The following is an 18273-nucleotide window of genomic DNA, read 5'->3' as shown; positions in this document are numbered from 1 at the left end:
TTTGTTTATATGAAGCCTCTCCCACAATGGGTGGAGCTATGGTTCCCAGAATGGGTGGAGCTTTGAGGTTTTGTCTTCTCTGCAAGAACAACAAGAACAAGAACAAGAAGGACAAGAACAAGAACAACAGCAGAGGGCACTCTATGACCAGCGTCTTGCGACGCGGCTAACAAGAAGAAGAAGAAGAAGAACAAGAAGAACAAGAACAAGAACAACAGCAGAGGGCACTCTATGACCAGCGCCAAAGCTTTCAGAATCATTGGAATCTCCTGCGATGTAGTCAACACCGAGGGCCTTTCACTCACTCACCGCAGGCAGGTTGGTGGTCTTTCTGTCTTCTACCGACTCCTCTCCGGCCTTGCTCCCCCAGCTCTCTCTGTGCTCTGTCCCCCCAATATTCCTTCAGGTCGCACAAGATCTGCCTGCAACCCTCTTATGGTTAAACTGCCAAAGTCTAGGCTCTCTGCTCACCTTCACTCTTTCATTCCCCTTTTCTCCCGCCTCTGGAACAAACTCCCCCACTCCCTTCAATCCCACTCCTCCCTCCAGGTCTTTAAAACAGCTGTTCACCACCATCTCTTATCTTCCCCCATCGAAAACCTTGATCTTTTCTACCCCCGGTAATTCACCCCAGAGTCCTTGCAGTGTTCATATGTTTTATTCCTCTCCCACCTCCCCCCAAGTCCTCCCGATGTCCCTGCTCTCAAATGTTGTGTTTGTGTCCTTCCCCCTCTTCCCCCTCTCTTTTGTGTCCTTCCCCCTCTCTCCCCATCTTGTCTGCCGCTCCCCTTGTTTTTTGTGTTTTGTGTGTCGGTTTGTCTTTTTGTGTGATTAATGTTAGCTCTTTCACGAGCCTCGATCTTGTATCCAAAAAAAAAAAAAAAAAAAAAAAGCGTCTTCCGACGCGGCTAAAAAGGGGCAATATCAATTAATTACCGGTATTGTGGCAGACACGATGGTGCTGGCGCGGTGACATCATTCCGCGCACCAAGAGGGTGTCGGCCACGCCCTAGGGGTAGGCGTGGCCTCGGGATATACACGGGGCGCGCAGCCCCGCCCCGAGCACCTCAGTCCTCAGTCCTCAGTGCTATAGTTGAGCTTTGTAATAAAGACTCTTTTTTGGTTACCTGCGTTGTTGCTTCTCTTCTTGGCTAACAAGTCGTGCGCATAGCACCGCACTTCAGTATCTCATTATTTCTACCTCAAATTGAATGCTACGTCACATAATGTCCGATATGATTTTACATTGATCATTTCACAGGGAATCACTGCACTATTGGATTCGATGAAACCTGTTATGATGCAAATGTACAATGCAAGTATACTTGATGCATATGCACACGTCACGGGATGTTGTTGCGGGTGTTAACTTGTTGCACCGTAACACGTACACCGTTACACATACTCATACACCGCCTAGTGGGTGATTATGGCATGCATGCATTGCAATACTGTGGGGATGTACTTCCGGCGTCATTTCCGGCGTCACGGGGATGTCTTGCTTGAACTGACATCGGCTCCGTGTCCTTTTCCACAAGCGTCTGAAACAGTGATCCGGTCGGACTTTCTGAGGAAAAGGTTTGTTCGGAGTTTCTCATTTTATTATAAATACTGAGAAAGATATTCTGTAAAATGATCATTTGAAGTGATTCTTCATAACATTAATAGAGAGAGAGAGAGGGCGAACATTATGATTATACATCGCACGATGTGGAGATTGGGCGAACATTATGATTATACGTAGCACGATGTGGAGATTGGGCGAACATTATGATTGTACATCGCACGATGTGGAGATTGGGCGAACATTATGATTATACGTAGCACGATGTGACAAAGAGTTGTGGATGGATTATGACGAAACTTGGAGGATGAGATGGGTATGTGAGAAGAAGAAGAAGCTGATTAGATTTCGGTTCAGCCTTCAGGTCCGAATCAGATCCGGTCTATCAGTGGATACAAAACGTTACCTGTTTATCCTGGCGGAGGTTTGTGCGATACCGAGCGACGCTGTACTTCGTTACTTGTGAAACTAATCCTGGTGTTGGCTTCATGGTTAATGTGGCTGGTCAAAGATGTTAGGATGACGCCGTCAAAATAACACCAGGTTGGTTGAGTCAGCACGTCGTCCTTTTGAAGTCGGCAAAATGAGTACCAGCCTCCTGGAAACCGGGGGCACTGCATCAGCGGCGCGCGAAACTGGAAGTGGGTTGTTTTTGAGGGAAACAGGTCTTGGGTCACGTGACGTAAATCATCAATTTTCACAGTTAAATTTTCAACCGATTCACTTGATGTGTGTGCGTGTGTATATATATATATATATATATATATATATATATATATATATATATATATATATATATATATATATATACATATATATATATATATATATATACACAGTCATGTGAAAAAGTAAGTACACCCCTTGTAAAATTTGGACTTTAAAACATATTTCAACATACAGCTATTTGATCTTCATTTCAACAATATTGATAGATAAAGGTGATATAATGTAACAAATATCATGAAACATTTACATTTTGTAGTCCATTGTATAATTTAAATAAACATAAATGCAAATTTCGCATGTGGAAAAAGTAAGTACACCCTTGGCTCTAATAGGTGGTATTGCCCCCTTTGGCAGAAACGACCTCAAGTAGGCGTTTCTTATAACTGTCTACCAGTCTCTGACATCGACTGGGAGAAATTTTTGCCCACTCCTCCATGCAGAATTCTTTCCGCTATGCGATGTTTGAGGGGTTTCTTGCATGCCCAGCTCGTTTCAAATCCCCCCACAACATCTCGATGGGATTTAGATCCGGGCTTTGACTTGGCCATTCCAGAACCCTCCATTTCTTTCTTTTCAGCCATTCCTTGGTGGATTTACTGGTATGTTTAGGGTCATTTAGGGTCATGTTGCAAGGTCCACCTTCGTTTGAGCTTCAACTTTCCAACAGATGGCCTCACATTATCCTCAAGCACCCTCTGGTACAATGAAGAATTCATAGTGGATTCTATGATGGTGAGCTGCCCAGGCCCTGATGCAGCAAAGCTTCAACAACAACAACAGTCATTTTAAGGCCATTTTCCCTGCTACAGCGGGGGTTAGCCTTGCAGTCCCCATGACATTCTTCTCCATTTTGCCACATTTTCTGCATCTCCCCTTGTTAACCCCTTGTCCGCATTTCTTCTTCGACCATCTTCAGCCAAGTCTTTCTCGGTCTTCCCCGTCCTCTACTTCCTTCTACATTCATTTCCATCACTCTTCTCAACCAGTCACTTTCATCCTTCCTCAACACATGACCAAACCAGCTCAAACTGTTTCTCTTCACAGCATCCATCACAGGCTCTATTCCCATCATCTTTTGCAATTCATCATTTGTCTTCCTCTCTCTCAACATGCTTCAACAACAGCAGCCTCATCTCTCAACAACAGCAGCCTGGTGTTGGCTTAGCGGTTCGGGTGCAGGCTTGGGATCCTAGGATCCTGGGTTTGAATCCCGGTCAATCGCTGAATTAACACCAGGGGGGTTGACTCAGCCTGTCATCCTTCTGAGGTCGGCAAATTGAGTACCAGCTTGCTGGGATGAATGATCACGGTGTGTACCCCGGTTTAGGTACACCGTATTCCTGCGCATCGTAAGAGGCGACCAAGGGTTGGCGTCAGGAAGGGCATCCGGCCATAAAAAAAACATTGCCTCAAGCAGGGAACCATGATTGTCATGGGGCCCGCAAGGCCAACCCCCACTTTAGCGGGGGAAAATGGCCTCAAAACGATCATTCATATCTATATTCTCTCAACGATACTCCACACATCCCCCAAACCATTTGCATTTCCACCCTTTCCAGCCTTCTTGGCTGCTCTACGTTCATTACCCATGTCTCGCTCCCATAAATCATAACACTTCTGTTACGGCCTGAAGCACACCAGACCAAGCCTTCAATCACACGGTCTTTATTTATTTATTATCACACGAAAATCTCTTCCTACACATAAAACAAAGAAGGGAGAAGAGAGGGAAAAACCCGAATAGGCCAGTCAAGAGTAGGCAGGTCCAAGAGTAGGCCAGTCCAAGACTAGGTAGGTCCAAGAGTAGGCCAGTCCAAGAGTAGGCCGGTCCAAGGGTAGGCCGGTCCAAGAGTAGGCCTGTCCAAGAGTAGGTAGGTCCAAGAGTAGGCCAGTCCAAGACTAGGCCGGTCAAAGGGTAGGCCGGTCCAAGAGTAGGCTGGGCAGTAGGCCCCAGGGCAGGCCCCATAGTAGACCCCAAGGCAGGCCCAGTGGTAGGCCCCAAGGCGGGCCTAGTGGTAGGCCCCAGTGCAGGCCCAGCACGAGAGGGTAGGAGTAGGCAAGTCCACGAGTAGGCCCCAAGATGGGCCTAGTGGTAGGCCCCAGTGCAGGCCTAGTGGTAGGCCCCAGTGCAGGCCCAGTGGTAGGCCCCAGTGCAGGCCCAGCACGAGAGGGTAGGAGTAGGCAAAAAGAGTTCGATCGTCACCCTTCCGGTTGAGAGATTGCAGCTGGACACTCTACAACCCCCGAAAAGCACTCTGCCATAAGCCCTCTCCCAAAATGGCCACTCACTCCTCTGAATCATCTTCCTGGCCACTCCCCCTGCCCCACAGCCAATCATAGGCTTTATACCCATGGACCAAACCACCTGGTCTAACTCACAGGGGGGTGTGGGGGAAGGAAGAAGAAAAAGGTCACAAACCGTAACCCCTCCCCCCCCTTAAAGAAGAAAACTTTACCCCAAGAAAAGTTTTCTTTTACAAAGGCAGGATAAACGGTGCAAGCATAAACTTAACCCAGCATAAACAGTGCAAAAAACAAACAGCCATCTCTCCTTGTGACATTTACAGGCATCATAGCTCATATGCAGGGACACGAACAAAAAAAACTCTTTAGCTCGAGATAGAGCATCTGCCATGACATTATCTCGACCCATAATATGTACAATTTTCAAGGGGTACGGCTGTACTAAAAGCCCCATCGGTTCCCTATCAGGTGCTTGTGGAGCCACGCTATCTAATTCACGAGTCAATACCTTGATGCTTTATATGACCTACCAACTGGCCGGCCGAGGTCGGCCTCATGCTCATAGTACCCTTTAAGCATATTAACGTGGCACACCCGGCGGGGTTTCCATCTGTCATGGGTCCACACCACGTAGTTCACCTCACTCAGCTTTTTTTCGACCCAGTAGGGACCGCTAAACGTCGCCAATCGTGGCTCCCTGGGCAGAGGTAGTGAAACTAGCACTTTTTCTCCAGGCCTAAAATTACGAGCTGTCGTATTCAGGTCAAAACGGGCCTTCATTACTCGCTGAGATACTTTCGAATGTTCCTTGGCGACATTGCAGGAGGGGGTAAGTCTTTCCCGGAAAGTACCTACATAGTCCCGAAGGTTAGGGTGCTCCGTCTCTTCGAGGAATCTCTCTTTCACTACTGGGGAAGCACCACCCCTATTGCCAGCCAAATCATTTCCCAATACGAAACTAATACCCTCTATGGGGAGAGTAAATCAAATTTTCCGCTCCTAGGCCCCGCCTTGTTTCTCAAGGTAGCACGGGGTAAGGTGTTCCACAAAATCCTTGGCTTTAAAAGTATTTTGTGATATTGTACGTCCGTTATTGTTTGCTATATGCTAAGTCGGTATCACTACGTTGGACAGGTGGGCCTCCCAAGTGCATCAGGAAGAGGTGAGGAGGATGAGATGGACCCTGGAAAGAGAGGAAAACAGGAACATGTTGGTGGACAACCAACAAGTTTCTTTGGACAGAGCCAGGGCCTGGACGGCCAGCACTATGCAGCAGTCCTTATTTTGCAGCAAGGTTGGCGTGCATACCTGCGCCAATGAGCAGTCGTGTCCCTGCACTCAGAGGCGTCAAATTCACCTTCGAGCCCGGATGGAGAATCGTTCAGCTCCTCCGTGAGCATGTGCACAGTTTCTGAGGACAGCACAACTCCCGACAGTGGGGAGGATGGTATGGATCTGGGCTGCGACTCTCCAAGCCGCTCAGGCTCAGAGTCTGGCTCCAGCAAAGTGACTCCTTGCTCAGACTACAAGTCTTCTCCCAGCGTAGATCTCTGCACACCATCAGAGTATGACGATGATGAAGATGATGAAAGAGAGAGGGAGGACAACCGAGAAAATGGAGAAGCAATGCTTTCTGGTGGCAGGATATTTCAAGAAGAGCTGACTTTCAGTCCTTCTCGCTTTTTGCTGAAGCCCATACATGATGGTAAATGTAAGGCCAATGTTGTGGTCATGACTGTGGACACGCGGTGCAAGAATGGTGCGCCGCAATCTGTGCAGGCCTTTTGTGGATGTCTGGTTGTAGCCAATATTTTATTTATAAGTATTTTTTGAAAAATTTTCATTGTCTCACATCTTCTCTGCCTCTATCCCTCCCCTCCCCCCCTTAAAGAAGAGGCCACTCCCCCTGCCCCACAGCCAATCATAGGCTTTATACCCATGGACCAAACCACCTGGTCTAACTCACAGGGGGGTGTGGGGGAAGGAAGAAGAAAAAAGGTCACAAACCGTAACACTTCTCACACATGCAGCATACACCTTTCCCTTCAGCTTCAACGACACTCCCGTCCTCGTCACCACGCCATTCAGTTCCCGAAACTTCTTCCATGCACATCTCACTCTAGCAACCGTTGCCGAGTCTGATCCACCTTCTCCATTCAGCATGTCTCCGAGCTAACAAAATGTTTTCACACCTTTCAGCTTCACACCGTCTCCAAGATCCAACTCAACATTTCCTCCATCTGCAGCTCCCTCTGTGCACACCTTACATTTGAATGTAGCTGCCATACTGGTTAATGACCCTCTCAGACCACCACATTTTTGATGAACCCACTCAGCGCACATTGCACATTGAATGGAGTTCACTCCGACACCCTTCCTGCACACAGCACACGGCCACTTCCCAGTTCTTTCCACCTCACCACATGCATTACCACTTGCCATCACCTTCGTTTTTTCGATATTCACCTTCAGACCTTTTGTCTCCATACATTCCTTCCACTTGTTCATCTTCTCCTTCAGTCCATCCATACATTCTGCAATCAACACCAGATCATCTGCATACAACAACTCCCATGGTAAACCCTCCTTTACGTTCCGAGCCAGCACGTCCATCACAGCTACAAATAGTAGTGGACTTAGTACCGACCTGTGATGCACTCCCACCTTCACCTCAAACTCACCACTGTTCCCGTCCTTCGTCCTTACAGCTGTGCGCGCTCTTTTGTACATTGCCATCACTACTCTGATCAACCATTCCTCCACTCCTAACTTCCTCAATGCCCATGTCACTTCTTCACGTGGAACCCTATTGAATGCTTTGTCCAGATCAACAAACCCAAGGTCTTCCCCGTCCTCTACTTCCTTCTACATTCATTTCCATCACTCTTCTCAACCAGTCACTTTCATCCTTCCTCAACACATGACCAAACCAGCTCAAACCGTTTCTCTTCACAGCATCCATCACAGGCTCTATTCCCATCATCTTTTGCAATTCATAATTTGTCTTCCTCTCTCTCAACATGCTTCAACAACAGCAGCCTCATCTCTCAACAACAGCAGCCTGGTGTTGGATTAGCGGTTTGGGTGCAGGCTTGGGATCCTAGGATCCTGTGTTCGAATCCCAGTCAATCGCTGAATTGTACTTCTCCTGCAACTTCCTCACAATAAAAAGCACGTCTGTCGTTCCTCTTCCTGGCATAAATCCAAACTGAATTTCGTCAATCTTCACTTTCTGCCTTATCCTCCTCTCCAACACCCTTTCCAATACCTTCATTCCATGCTCCAATAACTTTAGCGCTCGATACGAGCCACAGTCCAGAGGGTCACCTTTCCCCTTGTATAGAGGGACGAGGGTACTCAGTTCCCAATCCACTGGAATGCAGCCTTCTTTCACCACCAGATTGCAGATCTCTGTCATTCTCTTCACACCCCAATTTCCCGCTGCCTTCAACATATCTCCCCTAACTCCCGTGAGCCCTCTCGCTTTTCTACTCTTCATTGAAAAGCGGGAGGGCTGACGGTAGTTGTGGGAGATGTTGTTCGGGTTAGTTGTTGTTAGATGGTGTTGTTAGGTTAGATGCTGTCTTTGGTTTTTGCCAAACACCAGTCTTCTGGTACTGTGGCCAAATAACTCTACCTTTGACTCATCTGTCCAGAGCACATTGTTCCAGAAGTGCTGGTCTTTGCCTCTGTGTTCATTGGCAAACTTTAGTCTTGCCCTGATGTTCTTTCTGGACAGCAAAGGTTTCTTCCTGGCACACCTTCAATGTCGATCAAATTTGTGCAGCCTCTTTCTAATGGTAGACTCGTGCACTTTGACATCAACAGTGGCAAGAGCTACCTGTAGGTCCCGTGATGACATTCTGGGGTTCTTAGAGACTTTTTTCAGCATCTTGCGGTCTGCTCTCGGGCTGAACTTGCTGGGGCGGCCTGGCCTGAACAAGTTGGCAGTTGTTTGGAATCTTCTCCACTTGTAGATGATCTTCGGGACAGTCGAATGATTGATTTCAAATTGTTTGGAGATCTTTTCAAATCCCTTCCCAGACTCGTAGGCATCTATAACCTTCTGCCTGAAGGCCTCAGAGAGCTCCTTTGATCTCGGCATGGTGACACCGCACACTTCAACAACAAAGAGCAAACCAAACTAAATGTCTGAGGTTTAAATAAGACAGGTTCCTCCAAGATCCTCTCTAACGATGTTCTAATCATTTGCACCTGAGCTGGTGCGCCTGATTCTAATTTTAGGTATTTGAAGTAGTGATAAATGTATGGGTGTACTTACTTTTCCACATGCGAAATTTGCATTTATGTTTATTTAAATTATACAATGGACTACAAAATGTAAATGTTTCATGATATTTGTTATATTATATCACCTTTATCTATCAATATTGTTGAAATGAAGATCAAATAGCTGTATGTTGAAATATGTTGAAAAAGTCAAAACTTTACATGGGGTGTACTTACTTTTTCACGTGACTGTATATATATATATATATATATATATATATATATATATATATATATATATATATTATTCTTGGGGAAAATGCCAATTTGATTCATACAGCTGCATGAAGAAGTAAATGTATTGTATTTGCCAGATGTATGGCACCCCTTTATATGAACTTTTCTAGAGCATTACCTGGTCCCTTCTGAGAACACAACGGGAGTGCAGCATGCACATGAGATTTTTTAAATGTCCCTAATTTTCTATTGTTGGGCATTTTCTGCAAGCGATGGAATGTCTCTTCTTTTCTCTAGTTTGCCACATTGCACATACCATATAAAGGGGCCTTTTCTATGCCCCTGGAATTTTTACCAAAAATGGCCCCTTCTTGTAACATGTTAGAATTATAAGGTGGTGCAATAGCTGCTGGATAAAATGGTGGTAAAACCTGGAAAATTTTTGACTCTGCACTTTTAAACCTCTTTAAACCTTCATTTAAATTAAATTATATTCTTGAATATTGTATAACACAAATCGCCTTCATAATACTTTCAAGAACCATGATATATATCGATATTTACCATGGGAGTGCCTGTCATGTAAGAGGGACATGATTGGGGTGAAGAAGAAGAATCTGCTATATGGCTATGCAGTTCGAGGCCGATTGACGCTGTTTCTGGATTTTGTTAAACGATCTTTAATGTCATTATTTTATTTAAATTGAATTATGTACTTGAACACTTAGTGAGGCCTCATCTAGAATATTGTTATGTTTATGGGGGGATAGGCAATGAAATACCTTAGGCCAGGTAGGATTGTGGAGGTAGTGTGCTCCGACTGTCGTGAAGAAGAAGAAACCCTCATTTAACTTAAGTCAGCTCCTTGTGGTCGGTAGGAGTGTATCGTTGTCCCTATGGCGAGGGGTGGAGCTATGTTAATTAGGTAGGGTTTAAGGGGTATTTAGTTCCCTGTATGTAAATGCCTCTGATTTCTCCCTTGTTCCTTATGACACGACACTACACACACTACCAGCCAAGCGATCGGCGCGCATTTATAACACTGAATAAAAGCCACCAGGATTTGGACATGGAACACCATGCTGGTGCCGCCAGCGAGGTCATCGCAACACCAAGCAGACAGGGCCGTGAGGCCCCGCCCCGAAAGGTGATGATTGGATAGGGTGATAGAGCAATGAGATGGACTCTTTGATTGGAGCACGCGCAGACGTGATTGGTTAGGGCGATGGAGAAATTAGATGGACTCTGATTGGAGCATGCGCAGACATGATCGGATGATGTTGGAGACCGGGGAGCAAAAAGACTGAGTCCCGGCATTTTCTCTCTCTTGCTTTGTGGATGTCGTCACAAGTGGACACAGTTCATGCTAGCTCTTGTGTTGGGACATTCATTGCGAACAGACACATCTTTCTCTTGGGCTCTGGCTTCGTGGATGTGATCGCGGGCAGACACACTCTTCCTCTTCGTCTGGGTGATTGAAGGAGCAGACGCATCCTTTCCCTGGTTCGTCGGTGCTGACTTGGTGATGGCTGTGTGCATCTGAGAGACCTTGGTGCTTTGTGTAGTGTGGGACAAGGATAGAGGGGGGCCTGCTCGCTTCACGTTCACGGGTGGCGGTGAATGCGGCTTTGCGCCAAGGCGTGTTTTCTCGCGCAGGGGCGCAGGGCCTGTGACGATCCCGGACGGTCAAGAGGACCAGAGCTGAGTACCCACTAACATTCCAAACACCATACGCAAATATTTTCCATTTATTTATCCCCTTGTATTGTTTTACAAGTCCGTATGGGGGCGCTCCATTTAGGATTTTAGTGTTACCGTGCATTTCTTGTTCCCTGGCATTCTTTTTATTAAATCCCTTTATTTTTGAACTTTCATTCCTTGTCCTTTCCAGTTTAATTGTTGGTGGTTCGGTAAACCCGCTTTGCGCACGTCCGTCCAGGTAAGCTTCACGACCTTCCACTACTCCCTCGCGCATATAAAGAAGATCCGCCATAGTTGACTGAACGCCTCAGAGGTAAGCTCGATCGGTTATTCGTCCGAGGCCGGTCTTTATCGGCACGGACAGGACAATATTGTTTGCGGTTTTGGTCACCACAGGTCTGGAAAGACAAAGCTACTATAGAGAGAGTTCAGCACAGGCCTACTAGATTGATTCCGGGCCTAGCTAGACTCAAATATGAAGACCGCCTGAAGGAGACGGCTTTATGCACTACCTGACCAAAAGTATGTGGATACCCGAACATCGAACATCTCATTCCAAAATCATGGGCATTAATGTGGAGTTGGTCCCCCCCCCCCCCCCTCCCCTCCCTTTGCTGCTATAACAACCTCCACTCTTCTGGGAAGGCTTTACACTAGATGTTGGAACATTGCTGTGGAGATTTGCTTCCATTCAGCCACAAGAGCATTAGTGAGGTCAGGCACTGATTTTGGGTGATTAGGCCTGGCTTGCAGTCGGCCTTCCAATTCATCCCAAAGGTGTTCGATGGGGTTGAGGTCAGGGCTCTGTGCAGGCGAGTCAAGTTCTTCCACTCCGATCTTGACAAACCATTTCTGTATGAACCTCGCTTGGTGCACGGGGCCATTGTCATGCTTAAACAGGAATGGGTGTTCCCCAAACTGTTGCCACAAAGTTGGAAACATGCAATTGTCTGGAATGTCGTATGCTGTAGTGTTAAGATTTCCCTTCACTAGAACTAAGGGGCTTAGCCCGAACCATGAAAAACAGCCCCAGACCATTATTCCTCCTCCACCAAACTTTACAGTTGGCACTATGCATTTGGGCAGGTAGCGTTCTCCTGGCATCCGCCAAACTCAGATTCGTCCATCGGACTGGCAGATGGTGAAGCGTGATTCATCACTCGGGAGAACACGTTTCCACTGCTCCAGTGTCCAATGGGGCGAGCTTTACACCACTCCAGCCGACGCTTGGCATTGCGGATGGTGATCTTAGGCTTGTGTGCGGCTGCTCGGCCATGGAAACCCATTTCATGAAGCTCCTGACGAACAGTTGTTGTGCTGACGTTGCTTCCAGAGGCAGTTTGGAACTCGGTGGTGAGTGTTGCACCCGAGGACAGACGATCTTTATGCGCTTTGGCGCTCAGCGGTCCCGTTCTGTGAGCTTGTGTGGCCTACCACTTTGCAGCTGAGCTGTTGTTGCTCCTAGACGTTTCCACTTTACAATAACAGCACTTACAGTTCACAGGGGCATCTCTAGCAGGGCAGAAATTTGATGAACTGACTTGTTGGAAGGGTGGCATCCTGTGACGGTGCGATGTTGAAAGTCATTGAGCTCTTCAGTACGGCCCATTCTACTGCCAATGTTTGTCTCTGGAGATTGCATGGCTGTGTACTTGATTATATATACCTGTCAGCAATAGGTGTGGCTGAAACAGCCGACTCCACTAATTAGAAGGGGTGTCCGCATACTTTTGGCCATGTAGTGTACATTAGAAAGGAGGCGGTTATGATGGGATATCATAGATGTTTAAGATAATGAAGGGTATAGACAAAATAAGTGCAGAATAATTATTCAGCAGAGACAGTGACAGGACCAGGGGCCTAGTAAAGAAAAGAAGAGTTAATACGGTAGTAGGGTAAGGGTCTTTCACTCAGAATAGTTCATGCATGGGATGGTCTCTGAGAAAGTCAGTGGCAACAGAACCAATACATAAGTTTAAATTAGGATTAGATAGGTACCTGGAAGCATTAGAGATAGAAGAGTATTGGGATATTGGCAAGATGTTTGTGCAGCTTGAGTATGGATTGGGAGATTATGTGCATCTGAGTGAAGTGGAGTGTGTCGTCTAGGGGTGGTGTGTGATTGATGTTGTGTGTTTGTCATCCAAGAAGCGCCATTGCCCCAACCCCCCACCCCCTCCACCCATCCACCTTTAAATTTAAAAAAAAATGGCCTTTGTCTCTTTTTTTATTTAAATAACTCAAATAAATGTATTTCCCCATTTGTAATTGATGTGCTTGGAATATCCCTGGTCATGCCACATTGTCTCATCCACATTCCTCCCCTCATTCCCAAAATGAAATTGCATCGTTTTGGCAGATAGAATTGGTCTGGTGTTGATGTGGTGCAGCATAATGGGGCGAATGGTCTCCTCTAGTTTACTCTGGGTTTATTTTTGTCTCTATATAAAAACTCACATTGATTAGATGTTGATTGAGAAGAAAACTTACAAAATGGGACACAGTGGGTGAACAAACTGGATGCAAAAGGCCGTATTTATTGGATAATAATTGATTGGATTGTCAATGGAAATAATTCACAAAATTTCCAACTGAATAAAGAAAATAACATGTATAACTTTTCTGTGATTAACATAAGCATTGTATCCCTGGCAGGTCATCGGTGAAATGGAGAGCTTCTTGGAATGGCTCAAGTCCCAAGGCCTGAGAGCAGAAACAGCCCAAGCAGTGATTGATAAGCTCGGAATTGAGGATCAGAAGGTTATTCGAGCTTGTACTGAGTCATATCCATTGCGGACCGAGCTCCTCTCTCTCGCCAAAGATAAATTGCAATTTGCAATGTATGCTGACTTCTGTAAATTTATGAATTCTTTTTCAAAGCCGCAAGATGTTCAGATTTCAGGTTCTTCTCTGTTGGGAAGTATTTTTGTCAACTTGAAGAATGTTAATCGGGAAGTTTCCAGTTTCTGTGAAAATATTTTCAGATCCCAAAATGTACAGCTGGTAAATGTTCCTGGTTTCTCTGGAATCGGGTTCAGTGATTTCTGCAGTCTCCACTCTCAGGATGATGGATCAAGACCCACGTCTGGTGTGTGACTTTTTTAATACAACATCGCATGTCAACAAATATCTTGATCTTCTACCATTGTTTTTTTTTGTATTCTTTTAACTTGTACAATCTCTTTTGGTGCAGTTTTGTTTTGTCCAATATGAATGGATTTTTAATGTAGGGTACAAGGCAAATTTTAGCTCACCTGGAACATATTTCCGAGGAGCTCGTGGGATGGCTCATCGTCAGTTCGTCCGTAAACACTTGCAACTTCTTCTCTGAAACTGCTGAAGGGATTGTGACCAAACTTGGCTAAGATTATATTTTTTGTGTTGGAACTCAAGTTTATTCACGGCATTAAAAAAAATTTGAGGTCTTAGGGCTGTGGTTCTTAACATGGGTTCGACCGAACCCCAGGGGTTCAGTGAGCCAGTCTCAGGGGTTCGGCGGAGGTCCTCTGAAACGCATTGCAATTTTTTTTTTTTTTTTTTTTTTTGTATCAATTTTGAATCTATGTGTAATTACGCTTATTATTAATGTTATTATTATTTTGCTATGTATGTTACGAACGAATGGAAATGTTATTTGTAATTGTATTCCCATCCCATTCATGGTTTCTCTGGTCTGTGTTTAAGATAAGTTGTTTCACACTGACTGTAGTAAGTTGAATCAATGAGCAACTTGCAAATTATTTTGTTGGTGGTGCTTACTTGCTTACTTACTGGATTTTGGACTTTGCAGGTGTTCGGAAATTCCAGTGAATAGCCTAGATTAGCTTGCCGTGTGCCATGAGTCATTGGTCGCGCCTTACTTTGGAGTTACTGATTAATTGAAAAGTAAGTTGGAAATGTTTGTGGAGATGCAGGGTGGGTTCAGAGTTATATTAAAGTCAAAAGTGGATGGTGATGATAAAATATGATTGAATTACTCAGTAAATTAGGTGGTGATATAACTCCTTTGGTCGCAATTCAAAACCAACAATTCGCAGTTTTCCATGTAATATTATAATGGGATTTGAGGTGACATTGAGTTGAGTAGATAATAAATCCCATCATCGTAACTATGTTATGTTTTCTTCGTTAAAATTTCTCAGTTTTCAGAGGGGGTACTGATTATATTTAAGCATGTTCCTTTTTTAATTTTTGTCCCCCATCGCACCGCGGAGCGAAAGGGGGACTATGGTTTTCCCCTCCGTCCGTGTGTCCGTCCGTCCGTCCGTATGTACGGGCGAGCATGCTTGTGTGCATAAGCGAAGGACCACATTCGAATTTGGTGTGTGGGTGCAACCCACGTCAAAATCCAAGATGGCCGCCGCCATGTATGTCTGATGCCATGTATGTCTGAACCTTGTGAGTGGAATATCTTGAAAAATAAGCGAAGTACCAACTTCTAATCTGGTGTGTGGGTGTATCTAGGCACAAGGAAGAACGCTATTGAAAATTGGGTCGCCACGTCAAAATCCAAGATGGCCGCCGCCATGTATGTCTGAACCTTGTAAGATGAATATCTTGAAAAATAAGCGAAGTACCAACTTCTAATTTGGTGTGTGGATGTATCTCGGCATAAGAAAGAAAGCTTTTGAAAATTGGGTCGCCACGTCAAAATCCAAGATGGCCGCCGCCATGTATGTCTGAACCGTGTGAGCGGAATATCTTGAAAAATAAGCGAAGTACCAACTTCTAATCTGGTGTGTGGGTGTATCTCGGCATAAGGAAGAACGGTATTGAAAATTGGGTCGCCACGTCAAAATCCAAGATGGCCGCCTTGCGTCTTCCACTTTGTCAACTCGCATCACTTCACCGATGGGGGACCAAGGCGTAACGCTTGTTGTCATATAATTATTTGCCCGAACTCAATTAAGATCAGTTTGTTACTTTTTATTTATTTTTTTGCAGTATGTCGAGCAAAAAAAGGAAGTGGTCAGAGGATTACGTGCGGTACGGGTTCACGTGTTTTACGGAATGGGACGGAAGTCAGCGTCCTCAATGCATGCTTTGCAATGTCAAGTTGAGCAACTCCAGCCGAGCACCAGCAAAACTACGGGAACACTTCAAAAAATAACTGCATGGCGAGGGGCAGTACAAAGACGCAACGCTGGATGAATTCAAATTGAAGAGAGTTTGATTCGACGCAAGTGCTACCTTGCCCACTCTCGGCTTCGTTCCAATTGACAAACCGATCCTCACCGCGTCGTATGAAGTTGCGCACCTGATCGCAAAGCAGGGCAAACCGCACACCGTTGGCGAGACACTCATCAAACAGGCCGCGTGGAAGATGGCCAACATCATGCTGGGAAAAGCTGCTGAAAACAAGTTTTCTCTCATTCCACTCTCAAATGACACCATCAGATGCAGAATCGACGACATGAGCGACGACATCCTCACCCAGGTAATTGCAGATTTAGTCGCGAGCCCGATGAAATTCAGCCTTCAACTCGACGAGACCACCGTTTCGAATTCGAGGCAGCTCATCTTATTTGTGCGTTATGTCAAAGGAGACGAGATCAAGGAAGACTTTCTGTTCTGCAAGCCTCTCACAACAACGACGAAGGCAGCTGACATGAGGAAGCTTGTGATAGAGTGGGATTAAATACAGAGTCAAAAGCCCATAAACAATGTTTATCTTTTAATTAATGATGATAAAAAATATAAAAAGAAACATAACTATTTTAAAATTACACCAAAAACGAATTACTTTACAAGATTAATAAGAGAAATGAATGTTAAGTATGAGGATGATAATACACCTTTCCTTTCAACGGAAGAGATCGATAAAATTATGGTAATGTTTTAAGGATTGATGCCATTTACTATTTGCGGTTGTCATTTTCAGGGAAATATCAACACAAGATATTATATTAATAAAATAATGGATTATCTTGAAATTAAACCTGAACTCAGGATAAAACATCGAGTTTCTAAAAAAATCCTGTAAAAAATTAGATGACTTGTTTTCCAAATATATAAATGAATAATTTTTTTTACCCGTTTAGGAAAATATGATAAAATTTAACAACCATTGAAATCTTCCAAATTCATTAAGATGTCTAATAGTTAGTTCAAGTAGATGTGGTGAAACCTGTTTGCTTTTAAAGATGTGCCTTAGTCCCGACTTTTTAGATTATGATAATTTAATAATTTTCACAAAGTCAAGTTTTCAACCCGAGTATCAACTACTATCACAAGGTTTTAATGTGGGTCTTCAAAAAGAAGATATAATTGGTTTATTCAAACTTCAACACAAACTAAATTATTATAACATTGAAGATATAATACAACTATTTTGTGATACACAGAAATGTAAAAGGAAATCAAAACCCATAACTTGTATTCTCAGCGATAATAATACAGATGATATACCTTCACCCAAAGATTTAGATAAATCAAAAAATAACCTTGTTATCTTTGATGATTGTGTTAATGAGAGAAACCAAATGGTTATGGATAGCTACTATACAAGAGGGAGACATTCTTCTTGTAATTGTATTTATCTCAGTCAATCATACTTTCAACTCCCTTGTCGCTCTATAAGAAACAATGCCATTACTCTTATTTTATTCAAGGTAAATTCAATGGATGTAAAAAAAAAAATTTGGAGAGACAATTGTTCGACATTATGTAGTGTAAAGGAATTTGAGGAGTATATGAAAAATACGACTGGAAAATGTAAATATGTCAATGTGAAATTGTGAAACTCTGGTGTTGTGAAACTAGATGAAATATGAAATAATATTTTTCAATAAATAAATACAGAAAATGAACGTCAAAAAAAGAGCAAGAAAGTTTAAGGAGTATCAGGAGTTGGTTTCAAAAGTTGTAAAGCAACAGGAAGACATAAATAAGAAACGCAGACAAAAACTAACGGGTGGAGAAGCGTTTGAAAGAAAACAAGAGAAATTTTTAAAACCGCTTTTAAAAACTTCTCAACAAAGAGAACAACCCTCTATAAATCCCACAATAGAATATACTCCTAAAAACTTCAAATGTTAGATTATTTTAGTCAAATGATAGAGCACGAATGAGAGTACAGAGGCGAATTAGAATGTGATGACAAAGGATTATTTCAACCATTGGAAAAGGTAAATCAACCTCCTGATCATGTTGTGAAGGCTCTGCAAAACGATGAATATTCAGCAGATTCAAGAACCACAGCAGGTCTCATTCCAAGAGAAGAACCAGCAATCTTCAATCTTGTTAAAGAAAAGGTATTGACACATAATGATGAATTGATATTCTTATGTTCTGCCCGACTATCTCTGAAATTAACCCCCAGATTAATGTTTCTTCCAACAAAAGATAGAAAACAAGCAACAAGTATGAGGATTGATTCAAGTTATTTTGATAAACCGTTGAGTACACAAAGTGAAGATGATAGGGCATATATTGATTTACTAAAATCGATTAATTATGGAGTTTCTGTTGTTGGTTAAAAAAAAGGAAGAATGAGAAGGAAAAACATATTATTGAGGCTTTAAGTAGGCTTGGTTCAGGTGTTAGTTTTCTTCGAAATAACCCATCAC

At 44.0% G+C, this 18273-nt stretch overlaps 1 protein-coding gene across 1 annotated transcript in view; it reads left to right on the top strand.

The window, feature by feature from the left end:
* The first annotated feature begins 1481 nt into the window (after window positions 1–1481).
* Window positions 1482–18273, top strand: part of LOC137417052 (uncharacterized) — a 54784-nt gene continuing 37992 nt past the window's right edge. The window contains exons 1-2 of the mRNA XM_078770359.1: window positions 1482–1578; window positions 13361–13793. Coding sequence (XP_078626485.1) covers window positions 13373–13793 — 421 coding nt within the window. The 5' untranslated portion in view covers window positions 1482–1578; window positions 13361–13372. The remainder of the gene's footprint in view (window positions 1579–13360; window positions 13794–18273) is intronic.

The sequence above is a fragment of the Myxine glutinosa genome, chromosome 1 (genome assembly GCF_964187855.1).
Source record: "Myxine glutinosa chromosome 1, kmMyxGlut1.1, whole genome shotgun sequence".
Lineage (NCBI taxonomy): Eukaryota > Metazoa > Chordata > Myxini > Myxiniformes > Myxinidae > Myxine > Myxine glutinosa.
The sequence above is the reverse complement of the archived record's forward strand: the minus strand, read 5'-3'. Positions and strand labels throughout refer to the sequence as shown.